The sequence below is a fragment of the Elephantulus edwardii genome, unplaced genomic scaffold (genome assembly GCF_000299155.1).
Source record: "Elephantulus edwardii isolate Elephantulus edwardi_28Jun2011 unplaced genomic scaffold, EleEdw1.0 scaffold00245, whole genome shotgun sequence".
NCBI classification, from domain to species: Eukaryota; Metazoa; Chordata; class Mammalia; order Macroscelidea; family Macroscelididae; genus Elephantulus; species Elephantulus edwardii.
The window spans coordinates 526,675-538,409 of record NW_006399995.1 but is presented as its reverse complement, the minus strand read 5'-3'; the positions used below and the strand labels follow the sequence as shown (position 1 = coordinate 538,409).

At 42.4% G+C, this 11,735-nt stretch overlaps 1 protein-coding gene across 1 annotated transcript in view; it reads right to left on the bottom strand.

Annotated features, from left to right (window-relative positions):
* Nucleotides 1-2,280, bottom strand: part of RAB39A (RAB39A, member RAS oncogene family) — a 44,666-nt gene extending 42,386 nt beyond the window's left edge. The window contains exon 1 of the mRNA XM_006899042.1: nucleotides 2,054-2,280. Coding sequence (XP_006899104.1) covers nucleotides 2,054-2,280 — 227 coding nt within the window. The remainder of the gene's footprint in view (nucleotides 1-2,053) is intronic.
* Between the last annotated feature and the right edge of the window lie 9,455 nt (nucleotides 2,281-11,735).

The following is an 11,735-nucleotide window of genomic DNA, read 5'->3' as shown; positions in this document are numbered from 1 at the left end:
GGTGGACAGGGAGAAAAGTTCAACAATGAATGAATGAAAATCCTAAGTCCTAAATCCTAAATTTTCATTAAAATGACTTAAAAAAAGAAATAAAATGTACAAGGATGTCCATTATTCAAAACAATTATCAGTAGTTTTTTGAGGAAAAATTATTTAACAGTAATTGTTTCAAATAGGATTTCATGCAATATTCTGCTAAATAAAAGAAAAGCAAGTAGCTTCTGAAAAATGTATTTTTGAATTTATCTTTGGTAAAGAGCCAAAGAAGATAAAGTATGGCTCACTGTCAATAAACATTCCCTAAATGTCCTTGCATTATTATGGGAGAGTTACTATCTAGTTTTAATAATGTATACAAAGTTAATTACTATTTACATTCTCCTAAAGGCATCAAAAACAACTATCTATTTAGCAGAAAGATCTCTGAAGTCGAGTAAATTCACTACCTTTTTAGTTTCTCATTAAGAAATCAAATTAAAAAAAAGAAGTCAAATTAATTTCAAGGAAAGTATTAGACACAACAAAGTTTTATAATAGTAGTTGTGATTTAGAACTGGCAGACTTTTAAGAGATAATGAACATGTTTTCATTCACTTCTGATGGCTGAGCTAGAGTAAATGTTCTATTCCCAAAATATGATTTGGATCACAAATGAAGGAATTTGTAATCAAATTCAGAATGGCAAAACTGAAGCTCTTTACCCTTTACCACCTCTCTGAAAGGCTAGCCTTACCATCTTTGTTTTATACATAAGAAATTAAAGTATAAGCAAGCTAAGCAATTCACTTATTATCTCTATGAATCTGTGTCACAGCTGGGAATAGAAGCCAAAACTTAATGTTGGATCATTCTCACAAATGTAGGCTGATCTCATTTGGAAGGGATACTGGCTGGGAGTAAGGAGAAGCCATGTTTGGGAAGTCCCTGTGTGGTGTACTGTATTTCACAAGCGAAGTACCTGCTGAGGACTGCAAAAGGCTTGTTTAATGAGTTCTAACTGATAATTCAATAATAAAATCTTAAAAGACAATCCATTCGATTTCTCCCCTTCCATTAAAATCAAAAGTGTCCTTGAATCCTATAAACTTGAAGAGTCCTTTGAATTTGGTTCAATGTGAAATATCCAGGAAATGCACACAATTTCACTGACTTTTTGTTCCTTCCCCAAATGTGACTCGCTATTGTGAAACCCTCTCTGCCTTCCCAGTGAACATCTGGAATGTGACTTCATCTGGATCTCTCTTTCAGAAATGCATTTTCTGTCTTACTTAACCCCAGAAGGCTAAGTATCGATCATATGAACAACAGGAAAAGTTTCTGTCAAATCTCACTCTCTTTTCCCAACCAAAGTTAGAGCGCTGAAAAACTTGTAGGGATAATCAGACCCTAAAAGAAGAACTTTCTTCGTGCCAGTGTCCTCGATGCTGCATCTAGTTGATTCCCTTGGGCCTCGGCCCTGTATTTTTGATGTTCACATAAGGCGCTGTAAGGTGTTTGCAGGATGGTGGTTTCCTTTCCCCTCAGAATATGCTCAGTAAGCTCATGCAGTCATCAAGGGTGGAGTGGTTTATAGTATGAAACTAAAGGATCAATCACAAAACGGGGAGCCCACTTTGCAGTTCTCCTAGGCTGCAGAAAGAGCAAACCGCTCGGTTGGGGAAGGCAAAGGGGCATCTTTGAGTAGTAGGGTGGCCGAATTAGAATCACGTTAGGTGACAAGGCAACAAGGGAGCTGGAGTTGGGGAGCAGGGTATCAGTAGAGGCAGAAAGAGTTGAGGGGAAAGGAGAGGGGGTAGTTGACCCCGACCCAGGAGAGAAAGGAGCAGGAAATGGGCGCCAAAGAAAGAAGTGAGGAATTGTGGAGGAGGAAGTCGTCCCTGGAAGAGGAGGGGCAAAGGGGAAGCGAGAATGGAGTGTTTGCACTTTGGAGAGTAAGGAGCCGGAGCCTCGGCGCACCAGGCTCGGCGCCCGGCCTCGGGGGTGGAGGGCGCCCCGGCATCGGCGCCGCGCTCCCGGGGTCTCGGTTCCGCTGTCCCCGCGCGGGCGGCCCTACCTGAATCGCTCCTGCCCTGCCGTGTCCCACAGCTGCAGCTTGATCCTCTTGCCCGGCTCGATCTCCAGCAGGCGGGAGAAGAAGTCCACGCCGACTGTGGGGTCGCAGGCGGGGGAGTGCAGTCCCGGGAAGCGGCCGTGGGTGAAGCGGTGCAGGAGGCACGACTTGCCCACGGTGGAGTCTCCGATCACGATGAGACGGAACTGGTAAATCCAGATGGTCTCCATCGCTCACTTGCTCACACTACCGACTGTGGAGGCCGCTTCACCTACGCGCCGCAACGAAAGTTCAGCGGCTGGAACTGTCCTTTCAGCACCTCCCGGGCGTCCGCCCGCTGGCTTCCAGCATATTCCTGCGGCTGCGGCCGCCGCCTGGTCCCCGCCCTCCCACTCAGGGGGCGGAGCCTCGGGCCGGAGGGGCGGGGCCTCGGGGCGCGGCGGGGGTGGGAGGGGCACGAGAATGAGCAGAGGAATAGCTCTCTGCACTGCAACTCCCGCCCCCGACCACTGTAAATCACTAGCCTCCAACATTTACTGGGTGCGAATGGGGAAAGTGGGTGTGTCAAAGTTACATGAAAGCATCGCCAGTCAATGAAAATGAAATATCGTCTTAATTTAGGGACGGTCAACCAATGAAAAGTGAGAGAGCCCTTCCTAAGGTTTGTTTGTGGAAGTGAGTTTGGAAGTGGCAGGGCGGGACCTGTGTTGTTGTTAGGTGACACTATAAACAATAGATTGCAATGTTACTATTATCTGGTGCTATCTTCACAGTCTCCACTTGTGTCTACGCCTTTGTTGCAGTCACTGTGTCAATCCACCTCTTTGAAGGTCAATGGTTGCTCTATAATCTACATGACCTGTTTGTGACTGTGAGGACTACCTGGAAATAGATATGCAGAGCGGGTTCTGGAAAAGGAGAAGGGAAGGGAGAAGAGGAGGTGGAGGACTGTTGGATTTCACTCACATTTTGAAATATGAGAAAAAAGGAGGAAAGAGAAATAAAACAATGAGATCCAAAAATCGCGCCCGCTCTTCTGGGTCCCTGTTCTGTTACTCTCCAAAAGCCTGCAAGTGGTCTTAGTTTGTGTTAAGTGATCTAAACCAGGGAACAAAGCAAATTCGAATTCTAGGTGAGATCTTTCTACTTTTCACACGCTTAAAACAATGATTGTTATTGTGGTTAGGTGCCGAGTTGAGTAGGGCTCATAGCGACCTTAGGAACCACAGATCCGAACCCTGTCCTATCTTGTGCCATCCGTATCATCTCCAAAGTACTTGAGCCCATTGCTGTAGTCACTGTGTCAATCCATCTGGCTGAAGGTCTTCCTCTCTTTCGCAGTCCCTCAGCTTTCGCCTCTCTTTCGCAGTCCCTCAGCTTTCTTAAGCATGTCGTCCCTCTCCAAGGAATAGCCTCTCTTGACAACACGTCCAAAATGTGTACTAGTGAGTTGGTTCTAACTTTTAGTGATGATGTTGTTGTTGTTATGTGCCATCGAGTCGCTTGCGACTCATAGCGACCCTATGTACAACAGCCCTAAACTCTGCTCTGTCCTGTGCCAGTCGCGCTGTCTCCGATACACCCATCCCGATTACCCCAGTCACTGAATCAGTCCACCTCATAGAGGGCCTTCCCCTCCTGTGCTGGCCCTCCACCCTACCAAGCATGATGTCTCTCTCCAAGGACCGGTCTCTCCTTACAACATGTCCAAAGTATGTTAGACGGATCCTCAGAATCCTTGCCTCCAAGGAGCCACCCGGTTTAACCCTTTCTAGGATGAATCTGTTTGTTTTCCTAGCAGTCCATGGTACTCTCAATACTCTTCTCCAGCACCACAGCTCAAACGTATCAATTCTCTTTCTATCCTCCTTGTTATTGTCCAACTCTCTGATACATAACAAGTGATTGCAAAGACCATGGCCTGTATCAGATGCACCTTAGTCTCCAGAGAGACACCATTGCTCTTCAGTACTTTGGAGAGGTCGCTAACAGTAGACTTTCCCATGGCAATACGCCTTTTAATTTCCTGGCTACTGGTGCCAAGAGTGTTGACTACAGAGCCAAGCAAACTAAAGCTGTGAACAATCTCAATCTCTTCACCATCCATCCTGATGCTGCCAATTGGCCCAGTGGTGAGAATCTTTGTCTTCTTGACATTGAGCCTCAATTCATATTGGAGGCTGCAGTCCTTGACCCTCTGCAGCAAGGGCTTCAGGTCCTCCTCAGTTTCAGCAAATAGGGTTGTATCATCTGCATAACGCAGATTGTTCATAGATTTTCCACCAAACTTAACCCCACATTCCTCCTCATAGAGCCCAGCCTCCCACATAATCTGTTCTGCATACGAGTTGAAAAGGTATGGCGATAGGACACATCCCTGGCATACACCCTTCCCAATTTTGAACCATGCAGTGTTCCCTTATTCTGTTCTGATGACTGCCTCTTGGTCCAAGTATAGGTTTCGCATTAGCACGATCAAGTGTTCTGGGATTCCCATTCTTCTCAGAGTCAGCCACAGTTTGTTATGATCCACATAGTCAAATGCCTTTGCATAGTCAATGAAACACAGATAGACATTCCTCTGGTATTCCCTGCTTTCAGCTAAGATCCATCTAACATCAGCTACAATATCCCTAGTACCACGACCCCTTCTAAACCCAGCCTGGACTTCTGGCAATTCTCTGCTGATGTGCTGTTCCAGTCGTTTTTGGATAATCTTCAGTAGAATCTTGCTTGCATGTGAAATCAATGAGGTTGTTCTATAGTTTCCACACTCTGTTGGGTCACCCTTCTTTGGAATGGGAACAAATATAGATCTCTTCCAGTCAGTTAGCCAAGGGGTTGTTCTCCAGATTTCTTGGCATAACTTGGTGAGCAGGTCCAGGGCAGCATCTGTTAGCTGAAATATGTCAATTGGTATACCATCTATTCCTGGGCTAGTAGTTGTTTATCCTCAAGTTGGACCCAACCCATAGCTCCAGCAACATTTTTTTAAGAGGCAGTAAAATCACAAGAGGATATTGCCTTTCTTCCTCCAGGGGAATTGGTGATGGTTTTGAACTTTTCGGCTTTGCATTTGCTGCAAAAGTCCTTATCACTAAGCTACCAGAGCTCCCTGTGGGACAGAATAAGAAACAGAGTAGAAATGTTTCTAGGCTGTAATCTTTTCAGGAGTGTATCACCAGATCTTTCCTCCTAGAGGACAATTTTGTGGGCCTTGGAACTGCTACGTTTTGATTAGCAGTCAAACTTAAACTTAACCATTGCACCACCAGGGCTCCCTAATGGTAATGTTATTGTTGTTAGGTGCCAATGGGTTGATGTTGTTGTTGTTATGTGCCATCAAGTCACCTGCAACTCAAAGCGACCCTATGTACAACATCTCTAAACCCTGCTCTATCCCATGCCAATCTTATTGTCTCTTACACACCTATCCTCATTACCCCAGTCACAGAATCAATCCACCTCATCGATGGTCTTCCTCTCCTATGCTGTCCCTTCAGACCCTCCTAAGCATGACGTCCCTCTCCAAGGACTGATCTCACCTTGCAACATGTCCAAAGTATGTCAGACAAAGCTTCAGAATCCTTGACTCCAAGAAGCAGTCTGGTTTCACCCTCTCCTGGATGAACTTGTTTGTTCTCCTAGCAGTCCATGATACTCTTCTCCAGCAGCCAGGAAATAAAAAGACAAATTACATTGGGAAAGTTTGCTGTCAGAGACCTCTCCAAAGTGCTGAAGATAAAGTCTGGAGATAAAGTGTGCCTGATACAGGCCATGGTTGTTGCAATTACTTGCTATGCGTGAGAGAGCTGGACAATGATGAGGGATGATAGAAGGAGAATTGACTGACGCTTTTGAGCTGTGGTGCTGGAAAAGAGTACTGAGTGTATCATGGACTGATAGGAGAACAAACAAGTTCATCCTGGAGAGGGTGAAGACAGGCTACTCCTTGGAGGCTAGGAATTTGAAGCTCTGTCTGACAGACTTTGGGCATGTTGCAAGGGGGGACCAATCCTTAGAGAGAGACATTATGCTTGGGTGGGTGGAGGGACAGCACAGGAGGGGAAGATCCTCAATGAGATGGATTGACTCAGTGACTGAGGTAATGGGGGGATGTGTGTCAGAGACAATAATGTTGGCTCAAAATAGTGCAGGGTTCAGAGTTGTTTTACATAGGGTCACTATGAGTCACAGGCACATAACAACAACATCTTTATTTCTCTTCTTGTTCTGAAGGAAGAAAGATCTCTTTTAAAGTTGTATTTAATCCCTTACCACCATCTTTTTTTTAAAATTTTCTCCAGCGGTTCATTTCTGTTCCTTACTCTTTATACCTACAGCTCCTTCTCTTCAATTGCTTTACCCCTGGCCAGGCTACAAACATACATCTGAAATACACTTCCTCTTCAGATTTTTTTGCTTCCTTCATCATTTTCTTTTCCAAAACAGGAAAGAATCATCTATTCTCATTTCTAACCTACTGGTTAGTATTTGACAAACCTATGGCCTAGTAGCAAGAAGCTGCACTGCAATCCCAAAGGCACATGGTTCAAATCCACCAGCTGCTCCACAGAAGGATGGGTAATCCTCCTGTGTGATTAACTGCCTTTGAAAACCCACCAGGGGGCCAGCTAGGTGTCAGTTCCAACTCTACGGTACACAACAACAACAACAACAACATTAATGTATAAAATCTGGGAGAAAATTGCCAGGTACTTCCTAATTATCAAATTCCCCTACTTCTTTAGGTATCAGTCTCCTTGACCTCTTGCTTTGATTCAATTTTGTTGCAGAAAGCTAATTGACCCAAATCTCATCAACTATTCTCTCTTTCTGAGCCCTGTCTCCAACTGGGAATGAACAGGTCACAGAGTTCTGGCCAAATCAAAATGAGTGGGGCTTCCTGAAAAGCTTTTCTTTTTATACCTGATAAAAAGAGACTGGAAGCCTACTGCCATAAACCTCTTCTTCCTTCCTTTTTCTTCCTACCTGCGTATTTACCTGGAGGCATAATAACCATTTTGTGATCCTAATTATGCAGACCTAAAAAAACAATTCTAATAGATCTTCGCCCTCACCCCTGAACCTCTTATACTGGTGTTATCAACACAACTCTTTAACTACTTTACCAACAAAGCTTTATGTCAGCAAGTGGTTTTTTGTCTGCTTCTTTGCTTAATTGGGTTTTTTCTTCTAAAGGCGGAAAAAGAAAGGATGAGCCTTTAAAACCTACTGTGGTTTGAATCAAGTATTCTCACAAGAAGAAAATGTTTTCATCTTATTTACAGCCATCTTTCTTTTTTTCTTTTTTTATCAAATGCTACATAGAAGTGGGAGAAGTTTCGCTGCCATTGTGAAGGCAGAAGTCAGATCCCTAAAGTCTGAGCAGTGAGTAGGATTTGACAAGAAGATTAAGAGAGGGACAGCTCAGTTAAAGTGGGCAGGGAATGGTGGCTGTGGCAATTAGGGAGCTCTAGAACTTAGTTGGAGCCCATGGGGCGTGCAAATGGTGAGCACACTTCCTCCTAATTGAAGGGGAAGAAGTCTGAGTCCATCCAGAGGAGCCTCAAAAGAAAGGCCTGGAAATCTGGTAACAAAAACCCAGTTATTTAAAACTCTGTAGAACATAGTTGTACTCTGACACCTATGCAAGAGCCATGAGTTGTGATGGAGTATAATATCTAGTTTAACTGGTTGCAGAGGAGTAGAATATCTAGTTTAACTGGTAGCTGAGCAGCAGTTACTACCTTACTGTGAATGCCTAGAGCATTTAAAATATTCCACGTTAACATTTATTTCATCCACAAAATTTGCAAGAAAGTTTACTAATGCTTTGGAGGAAGGTTGATTTGTTTCTTGTCTGTATAATTAGGATCTGTAGGTAGGTGAGCAAAAGAGAGGAAGACCCTCAACTAGGTGAATGGGCAAAGTGACTGTAAACATGGACTTGAGCCTGGTGGAGATTGTGAGGATGGTGCAGGAAAAGGCAAGGTTCAGATCTGTTGTTCATATGGTTGCTATGAGTTGTAGTGAACCCTATCACGTCTAACACAGGGGCAAGGACAGAAAGGAAGAACTTGGACCCCTAATGGCCCTGTTGATCCACTCTATGAGCTTTGCATATCTTACTAGGAGACAAAGAAATCACTGCTTGTTCAAGCTACAGGGAGCTCTGATGGTGCACCCATAAGGAACTATGCTAACAAAAAGGCTGCTCTGAAGTAGAGAGAGGAACAGTCTCCTCTCATGTGATTTGTACCCTGAGGAACCCAGTGGAAGGTCAGTCTTTTGAGTCAATTCCAGCTCAATGGAAGAGTGAGTGACTAAGTGTTGAAGCCACTGGAGGTCAGGCTTTCTGTCAATGTGGTGGGAACAGTCTTCTTCATTGGCTTTCACAAACACACTCTTTCTTGGTTTTCTGTTCTCCTTAATTTTCATTGACTCCTTTTTGTGTAATCTATTCCTGAAAATGGCGTTCTGGATCTTTTCAACGGGGCCCCTGGGAAGGAAAGAATGACAAAAAAAGGGACAGGAGGCACAGAGGCATTGGAGACAAGTCAAATTTCCGATCAAGTTTCGATTTTATTGAAAGCACTCACAGCTTATATACAGGAGCACAATGGGGGGAAGAGAAGTACGCAATGGGGGAGAATAGCATCATGTCATTTCTAGTAATCTGAAAGTTATCTGGTTAACAGAAACTTAGCAGGGTGTTTTCCTGAAACCTATCCTCCCAGGGTGGGGTAAACTGAAACCTATCCTCCCAGGGAAACATGTCCAAACATGTCCTTAGAGAATTACAAAATGGCTTCAGCTAGGTTGAACTAGCAGCCTCCAACAGATCCTCCCTGTTTTAATAATTATTTGAAGACTGCAAAAGCACAACAGGATTACCTTTGGTGCTCTCCTGTTTGACCATGTATGAAACCGGCGCCTGTCTTAGGTTGGACACCGCACCTACTGATCTTACCCGTCATGGGCTAACCCAGCAGCTACAGCGGGGCGCTCTTTGGTTGAAACAGGGGCCAGTGTCTCTTACCCATCTCTGGCTGCCCGGTTTATTAGCCTGTATCATCAAGGATTTTCTTTATCGGCCATTTGCAGTCTTTGATAATGGACTTGTATGGGATGGGAGGCTATGGATTCGACCTGCTGCTTCATAAAGCATGTAAGCCTCTGAATTGCCCGGGGCCAAAAGAAATAAGCAAAAAAAAAGCCTAGTAAGGGTCCCCAAAAGGAGTGACTGGTCTTTGACCACATCCCTTTAACTTTCAGGCCATAATTGATTGATTATACATTCTTTTGCTTTAAATTTTGTCACAATATGCACTAACCCAATTAAAAACTTAGCCGTGTGGACTTCTTGTGTTGAAGCTACAGCAGAAGTAGAGACAGCAGCAATCATAGAGATAAGAGAAACAATTCTTACAACAACAAGTCCTACAGCTCTCTTGGTTCTTAATGATAACTTATATAACTCTTAAAATTTGCAAGCATTATTATCATACCAAATATCATTTAACTTTACCAATGTCATAACAAGAGGAGGATTCTTTAGAATAACAACTGAATCATCTTTGGTAACACAGCTAATATGTTGTTGTTGTTATGTGCCGTCGAGTTGCTTACAACTCATAACGACCCTATGTACAACAGCCCTAAACTCTGCTCTGTCCTGTGCCAATCGCACTGTCTCTGACACTCCCATCCCAATTATCCCAGTCACTGAATCAATCCACCTCATAGAGGGCCTTCCCCTCCTGCGCTGTCCCTCCACCCTCCCAAGAATGATATCCCTCTCCAGGGACCGGTCCCTCCTGACAACACGTCCAAAGTATACAGCTAATATAGTTACTTTAAATTTTGGATAATCACTAGTGATTACATTATTACCAATTAATAAGACATATGGTTCAGGTACACATAACATGACTCTGTCACTTGTGACATTATCTCCCTTACATTTATCTTTTGGGACACGGGACATTTATCGAATCCATACTAGTAACTAATTTCCACAATTTAGTTTGAAAGTTCTTCATATCAATAGTCCACATTCCTCCCACGAAATTTTTCATAGAGAGTCCGGGACCATATGTATGAAGAGGTGACCAGTCCCCAAGCGAGGTAGCATCCTAACCGTTGGTCCTTTAAAAATTATATTATCAGTTAGATAAGAGAATGGCCATAGCGCTGTTATGATGACCTTTTCTCCAAGGTGGTTGCCAGATGCCAGCACGACCTTTCTGAGAGTTGGCATCTGCTGGAAAGATGGCGTTTATTCTACCTGCTCCATATCCGGAAGCTCGTCGGTCGGAAGCTAAATAATTCAATTGTCCAGTCCATGATGGGTTTCCACTGCAGATAAATAATTTTTATAGTAGAAAGAGTACATTCCATAATGCCTTGTTTTTGAGGATTGCAAGGAAACTCCGCCCCCTGACAAATAGTAAAATATTTACAAAAATTTTGAAAACTTTTGCTGGTATAGCTAGGAGCGTTATTAATCTAGATTATTTTAGGAATTCCTAATATAGAAAAAGCTAATAAGCAATGTTTTATAACATATTTAGTTGCTTTTTCCGATAAACAAGATATTACCACAAAACCAGAACTGATATTAATAATAACATGAATAATTTGCAATCTTTCAGATTTGGAAATGTGAGCCGCATTCACCCGTCAAACACCATCTGGCAACAATCCTCTAGGACTCACCCTAAAATGTGGAACAGGTAACAGAGACAAACACCCTACACATGATTCTACAATACACTTAACAATCTCTTCCAGAATATGAGACACCCCATGTAAATTTTCACTATAGCATAATGACTATGATGAAATTGTTTTGCTTTTGTTAAATTAAAATTTATTAAACATTTACTAGCCAATTTATTTTATTTCACTAAAGGTCCTGGCAAAAAGAATGAGCCTCAATATGACTGACAAAAATATGACCATCTCTGTCTTATCAACAATTGTATATGAAGAAATAATTCTAAAACTATAGAATTTTTGTTTTGGTAATATATACTGCACCAATAATTGGAAATGAATTAACTGTATAAATTACATATGTTTATATATAAAACTATATATGTATATATTTTTTGGACTATAGACTGAGGGTAAATTATTAATACATTCTCAATAGCTTTTAATTCGGCCTGTAGTGCTAAAAATGATGAATACTCAACTATTTTAAAGATTTCCAATTGGTTCAAAAACAGCCTTTTCTCTGGAAGATTCATCTGAAAATATTACAAGAGCATCAAAAACTGGTTGATTAACAAAAACTTTGGGAAATACAACTGAATTCTTATATGCAAAATATAATAATTTACCTTTAGGATAATTATGAGTAATTTGACCAGGATAATTGGCTGATGCAATTATCTATTCTGAACAACATTGATATAGCAAATTAACGTGTAAAGTATAATAAGGGATAATAATTTTATAAAGTCTTATATCAAAATATTGTCTTTCCTGACTGTGCTATTAATGGAGATACAGCCAGTGGGCAAGTCCGCAAAACCTTTTTAGGTGAACGGGATAAATGAATTCATCTTAAAAGAGCATTCTGTCAGAATACAGCAGTAGGAGTCCTTTTAGCATCTAAAATACACAGCAATAACTTTCTACTATGATTTATACAAGAGAGAACAGAAAGAGACAA